Source organism: Felis catus, chromosome F1 (assembly GCF_018350175.1).
Source record: "Felis catus isolate Fca126 chromosome F1, F.catus_Fca126_mat1.0, whole genome shotgun sequence".
Classification (NCBI taxonomy): Eukaryota; Metazoa; Chordata; class Mammalia; order Carnivora; family Felidae; genus Felis; species Felis catus.
Window position 1 is genome coordinate 65,231,006 of NC_058384.1, and position 24,833 is coordinate 65,255,838.

At 53.0% G+C, this 24,833-nt stretch overlaps 1 protein-coding gene and 1 long non-coding RNA gene across 3 annotated transcripts in view; one reads left to right on the top strand and one right to left on the bottom strand.

The window, feature by feature from the left end:
* Window positions 1-24,833, bottom strand: part of CADM3 (cell adhesion molecule 3) — a 29,646-nt gene that overhangs the window by 337 nt on the left and 4,476 nt on the right. Inside the window, exons 2-9 of one of the 2 annotated variants that reach the window (XM_023248000.2) lie at window positions 11,524-11,625; window positions 9,345-9,485; window positions 8,709-8,861; window positions 7,910-8,047; window positions 7,422-7,592; window positions 5,203-5,293; window positions 4,637-4,806; window positions 2,073-2,198 (exon numbers count right to left, since the gene is read on the bottom strand). In XM_023248000.2, the coding sequence (XP_023103768.1) occupies window positions 2,073-2,198; window positions 4,637-4,806; window positions 5,203-5,293; window positions 7,422-7,592; window positions 7,910-8,047; window positions 8,709-8,861; window positions 9,345-9,485; window positions 11,524-11,625 (1,092 nt within the window). The remainder of the gene's footprint in view (window positions 1-2,072; window positions 2,199-4,636; window positions 4,807-5,202; window positions 5,294-7,421; window positions 7,593-7,909; window positions 8,048-8,708; window positions 8,862-9,344; window positions 9,486-11,523; window positions 11,626-24,833) is intronic. The other variant, XM_023248001.2, reaches the window with a different exon arrangement.
* LOC111558410 lies at window positions 12,793-23,058 on the top strand. The gene is made up of 2 exons (XR_006591563.1): window positions 12,793-13,152; window positions 22,595-23,058. It is a non-coding gene; the product is annotated as an uncharacterized LOC111558410 (long non-coding RNA).

Sequence of the window (24,833 nt, forward strand, 5' to 3'; positions counted from 1 at the left end):
CCCGCCCGACCCAGTTTGCATCTTGCTGTCAACATCCATCACCTGACCACGCCCCCACGAATTAATGAATGCTAACCTTAATTAGAATCTCATTTATAATACAGGCAAAAAAGCGTGTGTGTTAGTGCATGTTCGTGTACGTATGTACACATGCGTGTGTGTGCATGTGAGTATGTGTGTGTATAGGTGCGTGTGTATGTGTGCCTGCATGCATGCGTGTGCACGCGAGTATATATGTGCACGTGCGTATGCATGTGCATACATGTCTGCACATGTGTGCTCAAGCGTGCATGGACCTGTGTATATGAGTACGCATGTATGTACACGTGCGTGCCTGTGTATCTGTGTGTGTGCATGTGTGTGCACCTGCATGTGGAATGTGTACCTGTGTGTATGTGTGCATGTGTGTGTATGCACATGTGTGCATAAGCATGTATGTGTGTACATCCTGTGTGCATGTGTGTGTGCACCTGCATGTGGAACGTGTACCTGTATGTGTGTGTCTGCATGTGTGCATAATCATGTATATGTGCACATCCTGTGTGCATGTGTATGTGTGTACCTGTGTGTATATGTGTGTGTGTGCACCTGAATGTGGAACGTGTATCTGTATGTGTATGTGTGCATGTGTGTGTGTCTGCACATGTGTGCATAATCATGTATGTGTGCACATCCTGTGTGCATGTGTGTGTGTGTACCTGTGTGTGTGTGCACCTGCTTGTGGAACGTGTACCTGTATGTGTATGTGTGCATGTGTGTGTGTGCACATGTGTGCATAAGTATGTATGTGTGCACATCCTGTGTGCAAGTGTATGTGCGTACCTATGTGTATATGTGTGTGCACCTGCATGTGGAACGTGTACCTGTATGTGTATGTGTGCCTGTGTGCGTCTGCACATGTGTGCATAAGCATGTATGTGTGCACATCCTGTGTGCATGTGTGTGTGGGTATCTGTGTGTATGTGTGTGTGTGCACCTGCATGTGGAACGTGTACCTGTATGTGTATGTGTGCCTGTGTGCGTCTGCACATGTGTGCATAAGCATGTATGTGTGCACATCCTGTGTGCATGTGTGTGTGGGTATCTGTGTGTATGTGTGTGTGTGCACCTGCATGTGGAACGTGTACCTGTATGTGTATGTGTGCCTGTGTGCGTCTGCACATGTGTGCATAAGCATGTATGTGTGCACATCCTGTGTGCATGTGTGTGTGGGTATCTGTGTGTATGTGTGTGTGTGCACCTGCATGTGGAACGTGTACCTGTATGTGTATGTGTGCCTGTGTGCGTCTGCACATGTGTGCATAAGCATGTATGTGTGCACATCCTGTGTGCATGTGTGTGTGGGTATCTGTGTGTATGTGTGTGTGTGCACCTGCATGTGGAACGTGTACCTGTATGTGTATGTGTGCCTGTGTGCGTCTGCACATGTGTGCATAAGCATGTATGTGTGCACATCCTGTGTGCATGTGTGTGTGGGTATCTGTGTGTATGTGTGTGTGTGCACCTGCATGTGGAACGTGTACCTGTATGTGTATGTGTGCATGTGTATGTGTGTACCTGTGAGGACACGCGTGTGCACACACACACCCTAGATGGGGACAGGGAAACTGCAGCTCAGCCCTTCAGCAGGCAGGCGAGATCCAGGTCCGCCCAAGCACTGGGCTGCTGGCTAGAGCAGTTGCAGAGGGGAGCGCCTGAGAGGAGGGTCTGTGGGCACGGATCAGGGGAGGCGGGAAGAGACGGTGTGGGGACACGGGGCCCCGGAATCAGAGGACAGGTAGCTGAGAAGGCAAGAAAGTGCAGGACAGGATGGGACAGAGAGGCAGTTCGGGCTGGTCTCTGCCTTCAGGCAGGAGACCCTGGAGGCAGCGTGGCGTGGGAGCAGCAGCTGGCTGAGTGGGAAGATCACCGAGGGATCGGGCTCTACTGCGGGGTTGGTGGCGCTCAGTCATCGCAGCGCTGGCTGCCTCCTTTCTCCTCTCGCACTCCAAGGGGCCACTGAGTCTCCAGAGGCCTGCCCCCAGCCCCCTGCTGCCTCCCCCCCTGCCCCCCAGCCCCCTGCTGCCTCTGACCTTTGTGCCGGATCAAGTAGTGGCCCAGGAAGATAAGCAGGATGAGAAGCAGGAAGACGATGAAAGCCACGATCCCACCAATGATGGCGTGGTAGGTGCTGGACGACGAGGGCACTGGGCTGGGGTCTGCAGGGAGGGGACGCACACAGTCAGACCTGGGAAGAGCCCTCGTCCTAGAGCATCTCCGGCCACGGGTACCGTCCACAGCCCCGGACACGGGCCGGCATCAGGAGAATGGAGCGCGTCACACGGCAGAGGGGATAAGCCTTATTTTGTACCCTTGTCTGGAACGCAGTAACTATAAAACAAATCATGTCTTCACGAATAAGCTGATACGTCTGCTCACACTCAACCCTTTAAGTTGTGTCCGTGGCACCGAAGCTTTGGTCCAAGTGGCTTTAACATTTCCATCATTTCTTGTTCTCTCTCTTGCTTCGACTTCAGCGGGTATCAGAGTATTCCTTCCCTGTCATCATGCCCTCTTCCCCTCCTGCCTGCTTGATGTCCAGACCTGGCTTCTGTCGGGGGGCTTCCCAGTCTGTTCACCTACTGCCCTGAGGCCAGATCGAGGAGGTCTGTCTGGTGGACAAAGCCAAGAATTGGGAACTCTGGCAGCACCTTACAGAAGGCGATGCTGTGTGATGGCCAGTGCTCCCTCTTTGCGGAGAAGTTTGGGGTTCCAGCCACATCCCAGCCCTCCAGCATGTCTCGTCTGGGAGGTCTGGGACTCCAGCCTCACATCCCAGCATCCAGAGGTTTATGGGAAAGGCAAAGAGACCTTCCTTCACGGATGGCCCCCAGTGCTTTCCTCCCACGGTGGCCCATGTCTCCGCCATCAGATTAGAGAAACCGCCCTCCACTGCAGCATTCACAGGGGACAGATCCTCAGAGCACAGCCTGGGCCACAGGCATGCCGAGGACAGCACCAGCTTAGTCCGAGTCCCAAATATCTGAGGAGACGGTGCCCAGGCCCAGGGCATAGGCTGGATGTGTCCAAAATTGCATTAGCCGTAGATATAACTCCTCCACCCATGGGAGAGCCACTGTTTTCCCACAGACTCTGCTTGAGTCTTGAGGCCTCACTGACTCCTTATGTATTTTGTCTTTCCTACCATGTCTGCTCAGGCTTGACTGGGCAGCTTTTTGGTTCCTTGCCTGTCTACGCCTAATTTGAAAAGAAAACATTTACGCTCTGGTTTTTTGGTGTTTTTTTTCTGCTCTGCTTGGGAGGGAGGGAGAGGATGGGCCTTGGGGCTCCATGACATGATGGGGTGGGTGTGAGGGTGTTAAGGCGGAAGAAAAGGAGGGAGGCTACCCCCGTCTTTCTCCCAAGCAGTAGGTGATACGGTCCACATGAAAAATAATAATAATAATCCTGGATCATTGTTCCAGGGGCTATGGAAGCGGAAATCTCTTAGATAAACACAGCTTCCCACGGCCATCAGTTACAGATCCCTGTCTCTAGGTAGAACTCCATTTCTTCCTTCCAGGCTGGTGGCGTCAGGACTGCTTAGGATCCTCCTGGAGGAAAATGCAGGACCCCCTCCTACCACCAGGTGTCAGCACCGAAGCAGGCATGTCAGACCGCTGGTGGGGGTGGGACCAGCAGGAGACCAACCACAGGGGCGCCAGAACTTTCTCTCACTGCCAGTGCCATCAGAGTTGGCTGCCGGAGCTCTGGGGGCCAACACTGGACCTCAGCCTTGCTGCTGGCATCCTACAAGAGCTCTGTCGTGCGGAGGCAGCTCCCACATGCTGAGGTCTGCCCATGGAGCCAGAATCACCCCATCTACACAAACATCCTCGTCCCAAGGTCTCAGGTCTCTTATCTATGGGAGCCTCAACTGCCATCACCTCGCTGATTTAACGGGCATTTCCAATAAGGGAGTCCCTGCTGTTCCCCGACAGCGGATCTCCCCTATTCTCAGGAAAGGCTTGTGAGGTTTTCTGGCGGGACCCCACTGCCATTGGGTTCTTCCAGACTTCTGCCAACTCTCCAGTAAAGGGACCTCTGTGCTAGCCTGTCACTCCTCCTGAAGCTGGGTTTTGTGGTCACACCTTCGGGGAGAACTTCAGAGAAGAAGCGCCACTAGCGTCTCTGGAAGACAGGGCGTCAGAGGAAATGCCCTGTGCCTCAGCCGAGTACAAGTGGATCTCCGTGTTCTGCCTCGACCCACTCTGCTGCGGCCAAGGTCTGCAGGAAGGAGTGCAGCGGCACGCCTCCCATACTGGTCACGGGAGAGGCAGCCCACTGGACAGGGAAACCCCCACAGCTGCCCCGGAGAGACTCTGGGGCCTCTGCCAGAGTGGGTGTAGGGGTGCGGGGAGGGGGAGGGCAGGGGTGCAATGACGGCATCATGTGGGCCGCCAGTGCTAACCAGAGGCAGACCAGAGCCCGCTATTGTGTTGATTGTCCCGTATTACACATTCCAGAGTGGACCCGGAGACCGAGGCCCAGGCCCTCCCATGGCGGGCTCCTGTCCACTCACTTGGCCCCGTGCATGGCGAGGGGCGCTCTCAGGAGATGGAGAGGCAGAGTGCGGGGTGGACGGAGGGGGGCTCACCGTTCACGTTGAGCGTGTAGTAGGCCTTGTAGCTGCCCATGTTGCTGGTGGCCGTGCAGCCGTAGGTCCCGCTGTCGCTCTTGTTGAGGAAGGGGAAGATCAGGGCACTCTCCTGGGTCATCTTTAGCGGGGGCACACTGCCTTCCTTCTCCCACAGGTACTGCTGGGGGCTGTGGAGGCAGAGAAATCACGCGTGTTAGGGGGAGAGCAGGCCGGGGGGACAGAAGGGGAACAAAAACAATAACTGGGCAAAGGAAGTCAAGGACAGTTTGACGAAGGCTCAAGGAGTTACAGGAGCCACAGACACGAGCTGCTCGGAGGGAGGGTTCGATTTGAGGAGGAAGGAGATTTTCTAACTTGTGTCTGACTGTGGCTTGGTGCCCCTGGGGACCTCGGGGACAGCCAGGGGGTGACCTTTTCTGCTGCTTTGTAAGAGAAACAGTCAGAGGATGGATGGTGCTGGACAGGGGAGCAACGGTAGGAGGGAGACGGGGACACTCTAAGGGCAGATCGCAGTCTGAGGTACAGAGGTGTGGCAGGGGCAGGAAGAAAGTGGATCTTCTTACACGGGATTTCCGCGACCCTCACAGTGAAGCAACAGCTTCTGGCCCTCGCGGGGATGCGGAGGGTCTGGCCTAATCTTCGCCGTTGGTGTGTCTGTGGAGAAGGAAGTGATGTCAGGGCAAAACTGTCCCAGCGTCCAGGAGAGGGCCGCCATCTCACCGTCACCAAGCCGTGTATGACAGCCTTTACCCCTCAGGAGCCTACGGGACCAGGGACGGGGCCTCCGCCCTTTGCCTCTTGCAAGCCAAGGCCACTGTCGCTACTGAACGTGCGTGAGACTCGCACTGCAAACTCGTAGAGGTAGGATTTCTGAAGGTCTGTGCTTGGTGGGACCCGAAGGGGCATCCTAACAGGGAGCTGAGGAGGGTTCACGGGTGCACCCGTGCCCAGCACATAAATGGGACGTAATCCACATTTCTGACAGAACCAGCGAACTTGAACTTGATCATTTATTGAGCTCACAATCGCTCAATCCTCTCTGCTCTGCACGGGAGTTTAAGCCGGGAGTGACACTTGCACACAGAGCATCATTTTTAGTGGTCAGCCCAAAAGTGAAGGAAGAGCTTTGCAACAACAAGAGACAGGGGTCATATTTTGGCTGCAAAAAGGCACTGACACGATATAGATGGGCTCTGTGACGGAATAATGGCATCTGCCACTGGCACCATCGGGCTGCTAGCATGCTAGGTCCAGATGGCCTCACAGAACAATGCAACCAGATGCCGGTTTAGAACAACAGATAAAGAGGCCAAGCTTCCCCTGAGGACAGAGCCAATCTTAACACCCAGTTAATGGACGTGTTTCCATCAGATCAAACAGGACAAAAAGAATCAGGCCAGATGAGAGAATGGGGGTTCCAGGGTCCCACAACCACAGAAAAGTCTAGCACAGTGCCTGGGGTATGGCATTTGTTGACTGCTGATCGCAGTTGGGCCTAGAGGGAGTCAGTGCCAGATGGCCTGCTACCTAATAGAGAAGTCTTTGGGGTTCAGACAGGGGAGGGCCCTCGGAGCCCTGGACAGGGACCAGGGCCTGGGGGAAACGACCCCAAGGCCAGGGGTCCCCACGCTCATAACTAATGAGCAGAGAGGCACCTCACAGCGATACAGAAGTTTACAAAGTTCTTTCATATATTTTCCCCTCGATCCTCACGTTAATTCCGTGAAGTAAGGGGAAAAGCCACTGAGAGGTGGCGAGCTTTGGTGAAAGACACACAGCCAGTCACTGGTGGCACCACAGCTGGGATCCGGGCCAGCTGCCTCCAGCTTGCGAGTCTGCCCAACGGAAGTGACGTCACCCCAAACCTGCCTCACGTTCAGCAATGGGCTTCAGCAATGGGTCTAGCAATTAGTTTGAAGAGCACCGATGTCGGTCCTGGATCTTCCATAAAAAAGACGAAGCACTGGAATTATTTTAGGAAAACGGCCCGCCTCTAGATAAGTTAGGACGAGAGTAATTCTCTATCTTCTGCTTTTGTACTTCCTTTCGTCTTAGTTCCTCCCACTCGGAAAAGTTCCAAATCTCCTGAGGTGAGGGTGGATGTGCCCTGTCCGTACTCAAGGCAGATTCCACAGAGAGATGGGGACCCTTGGAAAGGTTCAGGGTAGTGACCGTGAATCCCAAGAACACCACAGCTGGGGCAGACGGGAAGGACCGCTAGGAAAATCTGGGAAATCACAGTATGTTGGTCTAAGAAGGGGCCTCGGTGACCGCCATGTTCATTTTCTCACGTTACCAATAAAGAGTCAAGCTCAACGGGGTAAAGCTATTTCCTCAACCCCCATGACCTGGAAGTGGTGGAGGGCAGACTAGAACCTGCATCTTCTGACTCCTGACTTGTCACACGTACGCCACAGTTTACAATCTGGCTGCATAAGCCTGGCCTACACCGGGGCTTGGTAAACTTGCCCTGTGGGCCAAATCCTGCCAGCTCCGTGTTTTTGTAAATAAAGTTTTATTGGAACACACCCACGCTACTTTGTTTACATACCATTTACGGCGGTTTTCCTGCAGCAACGGCGGAGTGAATTAGTTAAGACCACGCGGCCCCCAGAGCCTAGCATGTTTGCTCTTGGGCCCTTTAGGGGGCAGCTTGCCCGCCCTTGGCCTCGTGCTGTCACCTGGTGCTGTCATCTCCTCACTTACCTGTGCCCACCTCGCTTTCCTTTCCCCACCCCCAGCTCATACCTGACCCCGCTCCACCCACAAGCCCACAACATACATAGAACCTCGATGCGCTGAGAGGTGGATCTGTCAGCCCCCTTTAGAGATTCGTGGTTCACAGAGCATACGATGTCTGCCCCGTCATCGTCCCGGGAAACCTGGAAGGTCACTGAGCTGCTCACGGTGAAGGTTTTTCCGTTGGGATCTTCCTGGACGCGGGTTGGTTCCCCTGGAGTGCAGAACAGACACGCACACGCGCACACACGGGCGCAGAGTGAGCCCTGACGCACAGATACAGTGCGGGCCCCACAGGAGACATACAGATGGTGAGTCTCAACTTAGACACACTTAGAGAGTTGTGAAATGGTTGTGTACACACAGGGAGAACGTAGCCCTAACACACACATACACACACACGAGTGTGCACGGAATATCTGTCCTTCTCCTCCTGCGGATGTGCACACACACAGACACGGAGACATGCACGCCTCTCTTCCTCCCCCGCCCGGCCACCTCCTCCTGAACCCCAAAGCAGGGGGGTCTTACCGTGGAGCTCTTGGTCACCTTTCCTCCAGGTCAGCTGGGCTGCAGGCTTGCTTCCAGAAGACTGACAGTTTAGGGTGGTTGTTTCTTTTTCCCGTAATGATGACTTATAGCCAGAGATTATGGGCTTCTGTGGGATTCCTGCCATGGAGCGGGGGGGGGGGGGGGGATGGCCAAGATAGGAAGGAGAGGCACCCTCAGGTGACCTCAGCTCTCCCTGCAGAGATGGCCTCTCTGAGGGTCAGGATACCTGGGTCCTGCTTTGGTTTAGAGTGGGTAGAAGACTAGAGAAATCATGTTTGTCTTCGGCCTCCTCCCTAAGGACCAGTAGGGAAGGTCCGATGCGTGACCTGACACCCCACCGCGCGGCTGGGTGGCTAAAGAGTTGGTGGGAAGCTCCAGGGGGGAGAGAAGGAGATGGAAATATAGGACCCGGAGAAGAGCACGTAAGCAGCTGCGGTTACTTGGACACTATAATCACGCGCAGCAAGCACTTCCCCTGTTTCCCTCCTCCGGTCTTGGGAGGCACGTGGATGGATGTTAGCATGTGTCTGTCGTAGGTTAGGAGATTCAGGCTCAGAGAGGGTAAGGGGTTTCCTCCAGAGCAAACAGTAAGTAGAGGAGAAAGGGCTAGATAGAACCCAGAGCGCTTTGCATTTCCTTCCGTGGGAAAGGAAGCACGGACTGAACTTCTCCCCGATGCTTGGAGACCTGGCCTGGCCCCTGGCTGCCTCAGGGGCTCACCTAGGAGCTGGGTTTGCCAGGCAGCGTGCTGCGGAGCCCCTGGGGTGGGGAGCCTCACCGAGCACGGTGACGAGGGACTTGGCGGTCCTCACGGGCATGGTGAAGATGGAGCAGGTGTACTCGCCCTCGTCCGCCAGCGCCACGTTGCTGATGCTGATGCTGAGCTCGTGCGGAGTAGATCTGACCAGCTGGATCCGATTGTCACGGAGGGCTGGGGAAATTGGCAGAAAGGGGGGCGGGGCTTTCACTGGCACCTGTCATGCTCACCTCCCAGTCCCAGGCTAGCGTCTTGGGGGAGAAGGGGTCTAGTGTGGTCGAGGGCAGGGGACACGGCTCCAGGGACTGAGCCGTCTTTATGTCCCAGCCACTTTGCTGAGCCGCCGGGGACAGCGGTCTCAGGGATGCTCAGAACAGCAGACTTGGATCTTGTGGGCTTCCTCGTCAAGTCCGTGGGGGCAACACTGACACCAGCTAAATCTTAGGGCTCCTCTGGGGTGTAGCCACGCCGGGACCCTATAGGACCATGCATGGCTCAGGTCAGAGCTGTGACGTCGAGATTTCTCTGGAGTCAGTTGAAGAGCCCAGTGTGCTTTCCTGGTGCTCAGCCTCTGGACCGCAGGTGCACCTGCCCCAGCCCACAGTACCCCTCCCCCACCCCCCGCCTTCCCCGGAGACAGGAAACTTGGGACACTACCTCTCTTCTCCCCAAAGTAGAGAGTCTGCTGGGCCGGGTTAGACCACTGCAGGGATGAGTCCTCATGATCCTTCACTTGGCACTTGAGCACGACGGTGCCACCAGCCACCACTGTCTCATCAGACGTCCAGGGCTGGCTATCTGCAGGAGCACCAGAGAGTTAGCCTCGTGGGGAAGCCCTGCCCCGCCACCCACTTCTGGGCCAAAGTACCACCTCCTCTAACCCAGACCGTCCAAGGCCCAGGCGTCTGCGTTCTCTGAAGGCGTCGTTGTGGGGCGGGGGGGAAGGAACAGAGGTGGCGGGGAAGGGGAGACAGACCTTATTTCCTCTTGCTTGCAATCCACAGAGAAAGTCACCTGTTGGATGTTTGCTGAGTGAACGGACAGGGCCACGGCATTTAGAGGAATAGAGGCGCCCAAATCTACACACAGCACTGTGCACGTCTCTTTCCTGAGAGACGGCACTTTGAAAGCACGCACACGCACCTGCCTTCCAGGCTCTCCCTTCCTGCCTCCGGCTGCAGGTGAGAGTGAGGACAGGAGAGGCGCTTGGGACGAATAACCCCGAAACTAAAAGTGAGGAGGGGCCAAGCCAGCCTCCGGTCCCCCATTCGTTGACATAAGAGGGAGCTGAGAAAACTGTGCAAGAAGTAACAAAAAAGATTCAACAAAACAGAAGAACCGAAACATTTTGGCATGGACTTTGCCCCTCCTCCCACCGTAGCTTCCTTGCATCGGTAACTCACATTTCTTCCAGGGTCAGGACAACCCGCCTCTCAACACACCAACCCGAATCACCCCCCACCCCGTGTTATTTTAAAGAGTAAAGGATTAAAATTTTCCCTTCCGTGTGATGGCAACGCTTTCTCACCCCTCTCTAGTCAAATTGAACAACGACAGAAAGGACGAATAAGGTATCGGATGGATGGGCCATTTGACTCCCAAATGTGCCTTCTGGTTGGCTTCGCCCGGCCCCCTCCCCGCGTGACACTCGCTTCCTCCTCCGCCCACCGTGATTCCGTGTTCCCCTCGGCGTGGATTCTGCTCCCAGGGTGGATTCCCTCGTCTCCGGGACTTTCTGTGACCCCCAAGGCAGTGACCCCCACAGAACTAAAATAAACAACGCCTTCCAGCTCTGATTCCCAAGGCTCTGTAGCGTCTCTTCTGTGGCACTCACCTAGTTAACCAGCACCATTCTTCTCTGACTAGGAGGCCAAGAGACTTCCTCCAGTCCCTGATTGAGTAATTTCAAACAATCCCCATGTTCCCTACGGCGCTGACCTTACCCCTGCCCTGTCTGGTATTCCTTTCTTTTTTGGCTACCGGAGCTCCATTTCCAAGAAGTGCATAATGAATGCTCCTCGCAGAGAAGGGGCCCCTGAGGAGTCAAGGTGGCCTGTGCTGGGGTTGACAACAGGAATCCTGCTCCAGGGGGGCTGTCTACACACGGGAGCACAAAGTCTGGCCGCTGGTTTTCGTGTTTGGAATCGTAACAGAACTGAGGGGGATCTTATGGGATCACGGGATCCGATTCCCTCATTTTGCGGATGTAGACAATGAGGCAATGGAGGTGGGGTGATTGCTTACGAGCATTCTAGAATCAGTGATTCCAGGTGGGACTGGAACTCGGTCTGACTCTCTCAGTGCAAGTGGCCTTTCCGTTGGAATGCTCCTCAAGTAACCACCTAACTTGAATCTTAAAACTACGATTTTTAAGATTAGTGAGCCAGAGACGGAGCTGGCGGAGTAAACTGGGACGTGATTTATCCCTGAAATATCTGAACGAAAAGGGCCGGGAGACCTTTCATTTACTGCCAGCCATATACCAAGTTTTGACGTGTAATCCTGTTCTCCCTGGGTCCCTTTGAAGAATTCTACCTCAGTTGTGTCTTCCAGAACCTGTTTTTCCTGAGTAATACACGCCTCCGGGCGTCATTTTATTTTTGGAAGAAGGTGTAGAGATGCAGAGGTCTCTGTACTGGAGTAAGGGAAGAGGCGTAGGCGCGAGAGGGGTCGGTGGTGTGGAACTAAGAGCTAAAATGTCAGATGGAGGGGAGAAGGCGCTGTGCGGTAATGAGGGGAGTGGGGACAGAGGGCAGAGGCAGCATGAGTGGGAGATGATGTGAGGATGTGGTGGAGGGAACCGAGGGACATCGTGACGAGGGGCCTGGATTCTCACCTTGACTGGCCAGCATGTCAGGGCTGCTCCAGACTGTGGAGCTGATTGCCTCGCCGAGTGGAGCCAGAGTTCCCAGCTCCAAATCCTGCTCCTGCCAGTAGCCTGGGGAGAGAATCTCCATCAAGGATGAGCCCTACATACTGGCTGCTGCCCTCGGGACACTTGGGTTGCTGGGGGTGGGGAGAGGACAGGCCCCTCTGGAAAGCGGGCTCTCCCGGGATCCCTTCTGAGGAAGCGAGTGAGGTCTTCCTCCGGGAGGCGGGGGATTTGCAAGGAGGGTGCTAAGTGTCACCAGTCAGCCATATAATGTCAGAGCCCAAGGAGATCTGAAAGATCCTCTGGTCCGGTTCTCCCACTCTGCAGGTGAGGACAAAGGAGCCTACAGCGGTGAAAAGTCACTCGGTGAGGGCCATGCCAGCAAATGAAAGACTGTTCATTCCTTAGCCAGGATTCTTTCTGCTACACCATGTCATGTTCTAAAATAACGGCAGGTTTAATAATCAGGAAATACTTTCACTCTTCATCCTTTTAATAAACCTGTGAAACACACCCGCTGGTCTTATCATTGCTGTAACGCAGCGCGGACGCAGAATGCAGTGATTTGCCCAAGGTCACACGAGCCGAAGGACACAGACTGGAAGTGAAATGCCGGATCCCAAGCCCAGAGCTCAGTTACTTTCCAGCTGAGGCCCCTCCCAGTGCAGACGGGGCCGCGCTGGGCTGCAGGCCGCCACCTGCTGTATCAGGTGCGCAGCTCGCGGTGTTCCTCCTGCCCCGCCCCCTGCCCGCTGGGTCTCCCGGACCCTGCTCCCTGCCCGCCCCGGCACAAACCCCAGGGCCCGAGTCACCGCCTCTCTTCCCGGCCGGCGGCCCCTGGACCCGCCGCACGAGCGCTGCACAGAGCCCGCGGGGCCTGCGTCCCCGGCGCCGCCACAAGAGGCGGAGGGACAAAGGAACCCGCCACGCGAACCGGCCCGAGTCTCCCGCCACAAGCCACAAGCAGCCAATCAGGGACGCAAAGCGCGGTGACGTCATCGGCTGCCGAGCAGAGTCGGGAGCGGCGGCGCGTCCCGGGCCGGGAGTCGCGGGAACTTCTCGGGCGGCGCGGGCGCCCGGCCACCAGACGGGGCACCGCAGCCCGGGGATGCGGGACGGGGGTGGGGGCCCAGCCCGGGAAAGAGGCCTGAAGAGAGGGGACAGGACGAGGTGGGGAACTGCGAGGTCCGAAGGAAAGGGGAGAAGGGACTGGGGCGGGAGGAGGAGGAGGAGGAGGGGAGGAGGGGAGGGAAGGGGAGGCTAGGGCGAGAAACTGGGTTAGGACCCCGAGAGAGAGCTTCAGAGGGTCACCACCGGCCCTCCTGGACCCCACACACATCCTCCAGGAGATTTGAGAAAAGACTCTCCTCCAGCAGGAGAAGCGTTCAGGATTGGGAGGGGGGAGTACAGAAGACAGGAAACCTGGGACCCTTAGCGAGAAGCAGGCAGCAAAGGGGGCGCGCAAAGTGCTGGTGAAGAGAGGCTAGAAGGCTGAGGGTGCCCGAAGGAGAGGTGGCCGCTCAGGGGCCCTGAGAAGCAGCAGCGACTCCGCCGCCTTGCGTGGACATCGAGGCTGCAGGCACCCTGACGCTGGTGAGTGTTTCCTCTTTATTTTCCAGGCTGCGTGTTTGTGGGCGCTTGGACACACGGTGGAGAGCCAGACTGGTTGCATTAAGCTTGGGACGGTGGGGTGGATTGGGAGAAGCCGGGAGGGCTCAGTGCTCAGCCCCCCAGGACCGGTTCTCTGGGCACAAAGGAAGCGCTAGCCAGGCCTCTGCGCACGTGAACGGGGGCGGGGGGGGGGGCGCGCATAGCCATCTCCTACTTTGGCACAGGACCTTCAGTCTGCAGGATGGGTCTTCAGCCCCGAGTTCATTTAATGTCAAAACAACCCTGAGGCCCAGGCAAGAATCGCTTTGTAGAGAGGAGGTCTTGAGGGATCCAGGGACTGGACCAGCACACCCCTCAAGAATGCCCTGTCTCCCTTGGGGCTCTCAAAGCCTTTTCAACAGCTCTCTTTTCTTCGTGTGGCATTTCCACCCATTGTATTGCCGTCACTTGTTTACCTATCAGGCTAAACCCGGTCTAAACTTGCAGCTGGTTAACAGCTGGGGCCCGACCCACCGACCCACCGACCGTATTCACCTTTGTGTCTTCAGCTCTTAGTGACCTTAGGCCTCTCAGCGCCTTCGATGGGCTCTGGTCTGGTGGCTCATCTGTCACTCCTGGGGCTGTGCTCTGCTGTTCCCCCTCCGGCAGAGGAGGGGCTGCCCACAGTGTGGACTCAGGCCCCACTCCGCATTCCTTCTTTCGTCTGTACTCTCTGGCTGCCTTCTCCTCAGTTGCTTTTCTCCCTGCATATCTTTTTCTCATCTCTCCCCTCCTCCTACATTTTGCCGGCATCTTCTCCCCTGAATAGGATGAACACCTGAAGTGGTCAGGTGGGGCCTTCAGACCGGACTCCATTGTTCAGGTGAGGGGACTGATCACTAAAAGGAATAGTCTCCGATAAATGGCATCTGTCGTCCAGATGTCCGTGGAATTCACTCCAGTCTGGTTTGTAGCGTGTTTTAAGAACTTGATGAAGAGAGAGCTGTTTTAGGTGTTTTTCTTTTCTTTTCTTTTCTTTTCTTTTCTTTTCTTTTCTTTTCTTTTCTTTTCTTTTCTTTTTTCTTTTCTTTTCTTTCTTTTTTCTTTCCCTGCTGGGATATTTCTCCCTCTAATTCTGAAAGGGACTTATGATCTCACGTCTCCTCTTGAAACCTATCGGGTGGTATGCCTGAAAGTTTTCTCATTGGGTTTATAACATTGTACACCTGTAATGATAAATTCTGAATGGCCACTCTCCTGGTGGCGGACGAGCGATTGCAATGCTATTAACAGAAACATGGGTAACTAGCACAAGTTATGACCCGGGCTGCGAAAGTCTTGGGCCTCTGGGTTCAGATTGTGCCGGCCATTTATGACATCAGCATAAATTCCTCCACTGGACTCCCGACTGGAAGGGAGAACTCTGGAGCGCTCTGAAAGGGTGGCATGGCCTTTGCAGTGGAATTTGCGAACGTTCCGCTCAGGCAGGGTCATTGGAAGGAAATGCAGACCCTGGACCACAGAGCCACCAGTGAGGGGCGCCCAGGCTCCTCGCAGGGAAAGGCAGTGAGGAGAATTCCAGCCAAATGTGCCTTATTGTTTTCCTGCGTACAAGCCTTCCCGTTGTCTGCAGGTCACATCCAGATGTGTTAGCCTGGCCTTCAAGATCCTGGACAGTCTGATGTGACCATGCCCTTCAGCTTTGTCTTTCCTTTACCCCACCCGTATCCCAGACATGATGCCATTCTGAGGTCTTTCTAGAAACCCTTGGCTTTCCTGCCTACATTCCTTTCCTGCCATAGCCCTGCTGATAATGCTCCCCACCCTTCCTTGCGTTAAGCTCTTCCCGTGCTTAAAACCTACTCTGTGTGGCGCCTCCTTTGAGCAGTCTTCCCTGATTGTCCCAGATGGAAAAACTTTCTGGTTCCTCTGACTTACAACACTTTATGTACTCGTCTTAAATTATGCATCACTCTGGGTTGTGCTCCAAGTTTGGCTTCCCTCTTAAGTGATAAAGATTCTGCAGGTAGGGTTGACATCCGTTCGTCTCTGCGTTCAGTACTGGCCCTTAGGCAGCACCCTGCACATAGAAGGTGCTTAATAAATACATCGTTAATAAATGAATCAGAGGTGATTGGCATCTTCTGTTGTAAGAACTAGGCTCAACATCTGCCAGTGGAGAGGAAACAGCAAAACCAAACAGGATGGGAAGAAACAGGACAAGGAAGAGGGTGGACCATCCAGAGGCTGAAGCCCTAGAAAACTTTAATGTTGTGCTCTGGTGCGAATCGATATTTACTGATCACCTTGTGTGTTTCAAGATCCAAGTTAGGGCTCTATATTCATTATCCAGAACAACCCTTTTAACAGGTGTTATTATGCATATGTGAAGGATGAGTTAACGAAGACTCAGAAAAGTTCAGTAACTCGTCCATATGATCGAGCCGGAGAGCGTGGGGATGGGATGGCTGTCCACCTTAGACCCCTCCGACTGCAAAGCCCAGACTCTCTGCACAGCTTTTCTGCACCACCGCCCTCTGCAGAAGCGTGCATTTCGCGTGTGTGGTCCTGGTGGTGCAGGAGTTATGGGGTCAAGGTTCCTTTCTGCCATCGCTGGCCAGGGGCGGGTCACCTAAACAGTATTCACACTGCTCGCCTGCAGTCGAGCAGAATAAGTGTAGCAAGATGGGCACGGACGCTTGTGTGGTGATAGGATGATTTGTGCCCACTGAATGTCATTGTTAACTGGGTTTCTTCATGTGTCTTCATCTACACCTCTGGGGGATCCTTCATTCACCCCTAAGAGCCTTACAACGGGGGACTTCTCAGTTAACCCAGCAGCAGATGTGTTTAGTTAAAGCTAACAGAATCCCCTCACGTTTTCCTAGCAGTCTGATGTCTGGGCTGAAGACAAAAAGAGTGTCTTGTTTGCCCTCAGTTGCCTTGGGGGTTCCTTAATTCTTGGTTTATTTACCCAAGCGTTCCAGTATCTTTAGGACTCGTAGTATTTTAAAGGACCAAGTAGCCCTTTCATTCCCCCCCCCGATGTCCTTCTGATTGATTGTTCCCATTAAGAGCCGCCGAGGTGGCTGTTGGAGACTTAGTGATATGCCCTTGAAAACACCCGTGACTCGTGTTGTGCTCATAGCACATGCCTCGCATATAGTAAGCGCTCAAGAAATATTCGTCGAATAAATAGACGAGTGGCACGAATGAATGAAAATGTAGCGTGTCTCCACTCTAAGTGATGCTGGGAGGGAAGTCTTTGAAAAGGTGCCAGCGTATCTACCCCCTGATTGCTTGGTTCATGTCTCCCCTGCACGTCTGCTGTGGGAACCTACAGTGCATTGCCCTTTGGCCTGTGACACGGTCACAGGTGCACGTGTGGGGTGCTGGGACAGGGACAGAGCTCTCTCGTGTGACCGCTGCTGGCCTTGCTGGTGCCTGGGTCCAGAGCTCCACTTCCCTGATGAGAGAAAGCCAGCTCCCCGAGTAGGAGTTGATGATGGTGATGGTGATGATGATGGTGATGGTGACTCAGCATTTCTGTAACTCCAGAGTTAAAAATACTCTGCGTCCCAGCCTACTTGTTATTCCTCACGACTACCATGACAGGTGGGTGGAGGAGTGTTATCTCCAAGGGAAAAACACGCTGGGGGCTGTGGCCCAAAATACTGAGGGGACCCACTTTTAGGATCGTTTTCCTACACCCTTGACTGCCCCCCACCGCCCCCCCCCCCGGGCCGGGTCATCTTGCCCTGATTCGTCCCTGACCTGAGCTACGTGGTGAATCCCTGTGTACATTTGGTTCACACACAGAAGAGAACGGGCGTGGCGAAATCACGGAACTCGGCCCCTGGAGCTTTTCTCTTTGCCCAGAGCCACGTTTTCCTTAACTGTGAGCGTCTGATTCTGCACTGGGAGGACGGTGGGCCGATCCCGGCGGAGCGCTGACTTAGGTGCTCACTCCAAGATCTGGGGAGCGTCACTTTAGAACACGAGACCCTGATCAGACGAGGAACTCTTTTCGTTCTTAACTTTTACTCGACTCGCAAGTTCCTCTTGCGGCTGCTGGGGATTCTGCTCTCTCCTTCTGCCTTCCATCCCTTTCTAAGTGTCCTGCCCCGAGGGTGCCCCGAGCGTGCCACGGCGCAGTCGGGCAGAAGCTGGGGCCGCAAGCGGTGGGAGTTACTCTGTCAATTGGGACCGTCTGTCTTTCCAGGTGTATTTCCTGCTCGTCCTGTTGCTCCTTGGGGAGGGGCCTCTGGCCCCTCACAGGCTGCAGGATCTCCCGAGGGGTGCCCCAGCTCAGCTCACATGTGCTGGGGCTCAGGCCTGCTTCAGAGCTCCGGAGCTCGGCCCGCTGCAGCGACCCGCGGCCTCCCCCACCCAGGCCTTCCCTCCACCCTCTCTCTGGCTGGGCCCCTGGGACCTCTCTCCTTGTTGCCTCCCTCCTTGCCGTTGCTGTCTGGCTTTTCCTCCCGGAGCCTTGTTTGTCTCCGTTCCCTCTGGCTCCCGGCAGCCTCCCGGGCCTGGAAGGCACTATTCTCTCAGCTTTGCTTTACTGTCCCGGGAGGCATGCGGGATCTGTGCGAAAATAGATGGTAACTAGAGGTGGGGAACAGAGCCCTCACTAGAAGTGGGGCCTGTCGGGCTGATTTGCCCCGTGGCTTGGTGAAGCGTGGCCAGGAGGTTCAGACATACAGAACCAGGAGTCCCGCACTATTAGATAATCCAAGAGATTGGGGTTCGGAAGGGGCTGATCCAGGCTCCGGTAGGTTTGTTGCTGAATGTTGGCAGATAGATGCCTTTCGGTTCATTCCTAACCAGGTCGTTGAAAATGAAAGGCTTTTGTTTCCTGGGCTTGGAATGGTGTGTGGCTAAGCTTTTCCAGGCTGAATGAGGAGGAGGGAATCTTTGGGTTAGTTGGCTAGCTGGCCTGCGGTGGGCGTAAGGGTGGGGTTAAAACAAAAAGCTTATCTGTGTGTTAACCCTCTTTTCACTGAAACCAGAAAAGCCCCCCAAAAGAAACAAAAACAAACAAACAAAACCCCACCCCAGACAAATTTAGTTATTCCAAATGTTTTGCTGTATCCAAATGTTAGAAAAAAAGTAGCGAGCTTCGATATGTCATGAATAAATACATTTTGTCTATTTCCGAAAACCCAGCCATCAATTTGCATGTCTGGTCATTTTCTACTGACCCCTAATGGCCAGAGGTGGGTAATCCTAAGATCTTTTTGATTCCATCAGACGGAGGACGGAACTGGTATCCTTTCTGATTCCCTACTGCCACACTTCAGTTATTCCTCTCCTCCTCCTGTTATGCCTAATTTTCCCCCAAATATTTCCCCTCTGTCATTCTTAGAAGCATAGACTTTTATAGCCGATAAGAATGCGAGGTAGCATCCAGGGAAAATCTCATTTTTTAAATGTCTATTTATTTTTGAGAGAGAGAGAGAGAGAGAGAGAGAGCAAGCAAGGGAGGGGCAAAGAGAAGGAGACAGAAGATCCCAAGAGAGCTCTACACTGACAGCAGACAGCCCGATGTGGGGCTCGAACCCACGAACTGTGAGATCATGATCTGAGCTGAAGTCAGATACTTAACTGACTGAGCCACCCAGGTGCCCCACAAGTCTCATTTTAAAGAAGAAAAATCAGGGACACTTCAATGGGTTGAGCGCCTGACTCTTGATTTCGGCTCAGGTCATGATCTCACGGTATGTGAGACCCAGCCCCACGTTGAAATCTGCCCTGACAGCGGGGAGCCTGCTTGGGATTCGTTCTCTCTGTCCTCCTCTCTCTGCTCTTTCCCCACCCTCTCTCTCTCAAAATAAATAAATAAACTTAAAAAAAAATAAAGAAGGAAAACCACGGCTCAGAGAGGTTAGGAAACTCGTGCAAGGTCACACAGGCAGTGTCTGGGAGCCGTGGTTAGAAGCCCATCTCCCGTGGTTCCTGTCATTTGATAGCAGCCTTGTGGGCCAATGAATTCAGAGGTTAAGTTGTCAGCTAGTATGATTTTACTTTCCGTGACATGTACCCCCCCCCCCCGCTCCCCAGGGCTCTGTATGTTGCAGTGAAGCCCCCAGGACCCCAGACCTCAAGGGAGGGAAATGCTCCTAAGTGCCAGGCAGGTTAGAGGCGGAGTGAGGTGGGGTGGGGGCTCCTGCAGCTGTGAAGAAGGGCATCTTCACAGACTCAGGGCCTGACTGGCCGCTTCCGGCTCTCACAAAAGAGGACAGCAAGGGGCAGAAGGCACTGCCATGCCCGGAGCTGTTAAAAAGGCTGACTGAGGACAGGCTGTGTGCGCATGCGTGTGCTGGCATCTGGTGGGGCCGGCTGCGGGATGCTGAGCTGACCGTGAGGAGGGAACCGGCTCCAAGAGAGGAGAAAGCAGAGGAGCGTGTCCTATTCTGGAGCTGAGGAGAGAGAATAATCTGGAGGCAGAAGTGGGCTTGTGGTAGGCTGAGGGGGCCCCTCAGAGGCTTAGTTAAGATTCCGAGGAGCGGAGACTGAGAAGTGGGTGGCAGAGAAGGAGGTGGGGACAGCTGTTGCTTTGATTTGCTATTGAGTCAGTGTTCTCGGTGCATTAGCACTGGGAGGGAGCCCTGGGCTGGCCCCCAACCAAAACAAGCCCCTCTGTAGCCAATACTGTGTTGTAGCAAGAACTGCAGTTGGGAGACAGAGAGGAAGGGGATCTGATCCCCAAAGAGCCCCTTCCCAGCCTTAGCTCTTGTCCTTCCAGGACTAGGCTGTGTTCTCTGGACAAGCGTCTAGTGTTCTGCACTAAGAGGCTGGGAGGGGACGGGGCAGAGCAAAGAGGATGTCTCAGTAAGAGCTTGGGGGAGAGTGGCTGGGGTCTGTGCAGCTCAGAAGGCAGGGCATGACATCATTCCCGTGGGTGGTAGCTCTGAGCCGGTTTCGGAGCGCCCTTTGACCCCACCTCCTCATTCCCGCTCACACACACAGACATCAGGACAGGTGCGACCCGGGGTCTGCGTGCTGATGCAGCAGTCAGGAAGCCGGGCTTGGTCTGAACTCTTCTTACACGTCCCCCTGAACCAAGCGCAGACACTTCACGTTCCTTCCCTAAATTTACCTTGCTGGCGTAGAACTGGGAAACATTCTCCCATCTTAGAAAATGCTTGGGAAAGGAAATGTAACAGAGGCAGTGTGGGGTACGTGAAGGCAGAATTCTGTCTAGCTCACGGGAAAATATGTTTACGGGAAGGTAAGGGGCCTTCCCGTAAACTGGGAGGGGGCAAAGTAGGGCAGGGGCGTGGGGGAGAAGCAGAGTGGGCGCCCTGGGGAGGAGAGACCGCAGTCCCGGCCGCAGACCCTCCGTGCCTGCTCAAGGGCGTGGATGGACCCCCTTTCTCAACAGGCTCAACTTACTTATCTGCTTTGCTCGTTATGTCCTACTTTAGATATTTCAGGCTGGTGGCTTGGTGTGTGGGGGGGGAAAGAATGCTGTGAAAAAGTTTAATTTGTTAGAAGTCAGGCAAGAAAGGATTCATCTCTGCTGGATCTGGTTTTACGGACTTGTTTTTACCGTTTCCCTTCGCTGGGTGATCAGAGTCGAGGTGTGGATGGCAGGTTCAGGGCAGCGGTGAGGAGCGTGACATAGAGAAAACCGTGCTCTGCTCCACGCGCCTACACCGCTCCAGCCCCCTCCCTCATCCTAACAGATTTAGTCTCTTCCCTTTCCCGTTTCTCACCTAAAAAATGTATTTTCCAGAGGGTGGCACATGGTCCGATTAGCCTTACTCTGTGCCTTCCTGGGGGATTCTAACACTTCCGTGAAACAGACACTTTCTTCCGAGTCTGCAGACCTCACAGTCCCCAGAATGGGGACCCACCGATCTCCTGTTCTTAACCTTTCGCTGAGTATCTTCTCTCTGACGAGGGTATGTACTCAACTTTGTTCTCCAAAATGTGTACACATCCCAACCTAGTTACCCTCTTTCTCATTCAGCCTGTGCCCCTCAACACACATGACAGGCTACAGCTTTCACTATTCATATCTGTTTTTATTATTTTTTTTTTCCGACACAAATACACAGCCTTTCTTGTGACCCAGATACAGAGCCCTTTTCACAAGCCCATTATTAGTCAGAACCCCTGACTTCCAGAAAACCATATGGCTTAAACTCAGAGATTCTCCCCAAAGCAGAATTCAGGCTCCCTCTTCTGCTCAGACTCCCCAGGAGAGGGACAGAATCCTTTCCTCCCCAGGGCTGAGGCTCAGGCCATCTGTCACTGACACTGGACTCCAGGGCTTGGAAACCAGAAGAGAGTTGGCACGAAGCAGCCGTGGAGGATAAATGAGAATATGTGAGGCCCAGGGGCTTAGTGGTGGTGGTTTTTATATTCGTTTGAGATGATAGGATAGAGATGAGAGGAGAAAGCATATAATCTTTGGAAAGATTTCATCATCTTGAGGAATTAGAGTGAGAGTTAGTAAGAATGAGTACAATTGTCCTGTCGTTTTTGCATTTGCCGAAGGACAAATGATTAGGAGCAGATGGCCAAACTGGCCCATCGTTTCGTAATAACAGGAGAACTTGGCCCTGGGCTCTTCAGAGGTTGGTCTAGGCCGTGCTAAGTCTCAGGTTACTTGTCACCGATGTATTTATTAGAGTCTTGCTGGGTTTCTAAGAAGTCTCAGGTATTTAAGTCAGAGACTCAAGAAACCTGTTCGCCCTCTGGAGCTTTTGTACCCTGTCTGAGGGTTTGGCTGGAATTCTAGAGTCAGGATTGGAAGCAAAGAATCTGGGCAACAGAAGAAGACAAATAAATGTAGGAAGCTAGGATCTGCATATTCACAAGGAAATCTGGCATGGGAAGTACTCGTTCTCCAGCCTGCCTTGCTAATATCCGGGATCACATGAAGGAAGTACAGAGCTAGGTAGTGGTTAGCTTGGAGATGGATGGCTGAGATAGCAGCCTTCATTTCTTTTTCCTTTTTTCCCTAGGGCAAGGTGATGCTTCTGACCCTCCTGACCCTGAACTGGAAGTAGATGAGCCAAAGGTGCTTATAATTAGCAATCAATACACAATTAGTGCAGGTCTAGCTGGGGTAAGGGAAAATAAACCCTTAGAGAAGACTACATTTTAGTTCCTTGTATTATTTAGCTTCTTATCATTGTCCTGGAGATCGCCAGGAGACAGAGAGATGAGAGGGTTAAGGAACCCCAGAGGTAAGAGCTCACGTAGAAGAATGATACACATTTTGAAAAAAAAATGTTGGAAGACCTGCGTTAGAATCCTTTCTGAAACACGTCTGCTGTTCATGAGAACAGGGGGCTCAGGGAGAAGAGTAGATAGGAGATACTCCAGCTGTTACTGTAACCCAAAGTCTGTCTTCCTGAAGGCTCGCTCATGGAGATAAATCACTTCCATTACCTGTCCTTGAGGAATGAAGTTTCTCCTTGTTTCACAGGAGGAAATGGAAGAAGGGCCCTGGAGATTCATCTTGGAAGCCTGCCCCCCAACTGGATTCTGCTGGAGGTCATTCACAAGTGTTAACTCTTATATGAACTATGACTAAGAAATTGATACGGGGAAATCAGCATTTAGGGGAAGATCGGCGTGTGTAGTTCTGATGTTATGGGAGGAACAGGCTCTCCAGTCTCAGACTGGCAGGGGCTGAGCATTCTCGGCTCCTTGCCGCATTTGACGTCATCGGCTTATTGGCAGATACCCCGAAAGAGTAGCAGAGTCCAGTTTAAAGATGCGCTTCCTGAGATTCGGCCAAGGACTTGGACTCTGGGATAGGATGGCTGTATTTAAAGCCATTTAGTTCTGTACAAGATGGTTGTAAAGATGGGGGGCGTGAGTCAGGGTTTTGATATTTGTTTCCGATGTGTCTCATATATTAAATTCCTCTGTTATCTACTCGGATAACCCATGAGTGTGTATTATCTTTATATTTACTGCTAAGGTTGAAGGGAAAGAGAAAATTCGCACCATGAAAGGACAGTTTGTGTTGGTCATCAGGCTAAGAAGGGCGTACTTAACAAATTGAGTAGGGCTCATTTTGCATCCCACATTTATAGGGTATATGTGGTACACCAGATTACGAGCAATACCATCTCAATCTCAAGCATAACTATGTGTAGTTCTGTTTTTAATTTGTGACTCCATTTATGGCGGAACATCCAGTTCTTTGGAGGCCATCTGAGGTCACTGTAGGCCCTGGTCTCCTGAGCATTTCAAACAGCACATCTTCTCAACCTCAGTATTACTTGCTCGTTCTGTCCCCTTCCTACAGCTGTATAGATGGTTGTGAGGACCTTTCATATCTATATCTCAAGGCTTGTTCCCTTCTTTCTAGTCGAGCAGGTCAGGGATCATAGCCAGGTTCACGTGTGTGCTCCTGGCGGGGGAGGGAAGGAGCTGCACCTTAGAGAGTGGAGATCATGACGGGTGGAGGGAGAGCAGGACCACGGAGAGCAGCAAGAAGGGCCTGGGGTGGCTTGTGGGGGGTTAGCACCATGGAGAGCTCAAAGCTCCAGTTTGTTCTGCAAAGAGCAGGGGAACAGGGATCATGGGTTAAGGCTCTAGCGCTCCAGGAGTCAAACTGAAAGAACAGACATCAGGACTACTGTTAGGATCATGCTATACCCATCACTTGCTCTAAAAGGCCTCCTTAAGTGCTTTGTTTGAACCTGTCACATATACACCCAAAATTATATAAGCAGTCAAGACCGCCACGCGACTGAGTTTGTCAACATGCGCCTTAGTAATTACAACAATTACGTAGGTATTAGTGGCGGTGGAGGGGGTTTTCATTTGCTTTAACCAGTATCTCTTCTAATTAGGGAAATAGTGCCACAAAGTCTGTGTCTCCTCAGAGACACTAGGGCATGAGAAAATCAACGTGTGCTTATCACCAGATGGGGTATGAAGTGTATCAAAGTCATCGTGCCTTGAAGCACCCACAATTGCTGTGAATAGTCCAGTCTTCATCGTGCATGGAAAAGAGGGGTGGATCAGTCCTCTTAAGAAGGCATTTGTCTTTGGGACATTAGTTGGGACATTTGGTCAGTCTCTTTACACTTAGAGGAATTTTGGTAAAGGGGCAAATGGTTCTCTCTTCAGTACTTGTTCCTTCAATGAAGAATATGTAGCTTTACTAAGCCTCTATTTTGCAAAAATCTCAACGGTTTCATGTGTTCAAGACTCTGGAAATCTTGGTTTCTCAGGGCTAGTTATAACAGGATTGGGTTGGGTTTTTACTCGGGTTATAGGAACCCTGAACATCAGCTGGTTCCGACTTTGTAAAGACTCAAAACTACTGCTGATCCTAGAGGAGGAGGCTGGCCTTTGGTTCTGAGACTTATTCTTTTTTTGCTTTACAGTTACATATGGAGTGTTTATTCTTAATTTGATGGAGTTTTTAGAGACCCAAATCTTTCTCTGATGGCTTGCCTCTCCAGGCTCTTTTTCTGATGGTCTGTTTCTCTTGATCGCTCATAAGCATTCCCATGGGGATTGCTATTGTCAGAGTTTATGGATAGACCTTTAGGACATGACTTCATCCAGGAAACAAAATGTTCCAGTATATGGGCCTATAGCCAATGGTGAATCAGGAAATGCTAAATTTTAACATGAGGGATGGAAGGTGAAGATACGATTACCCAAACTTTCTAACGCCCTGGGGATTTTTCACTCAGTAG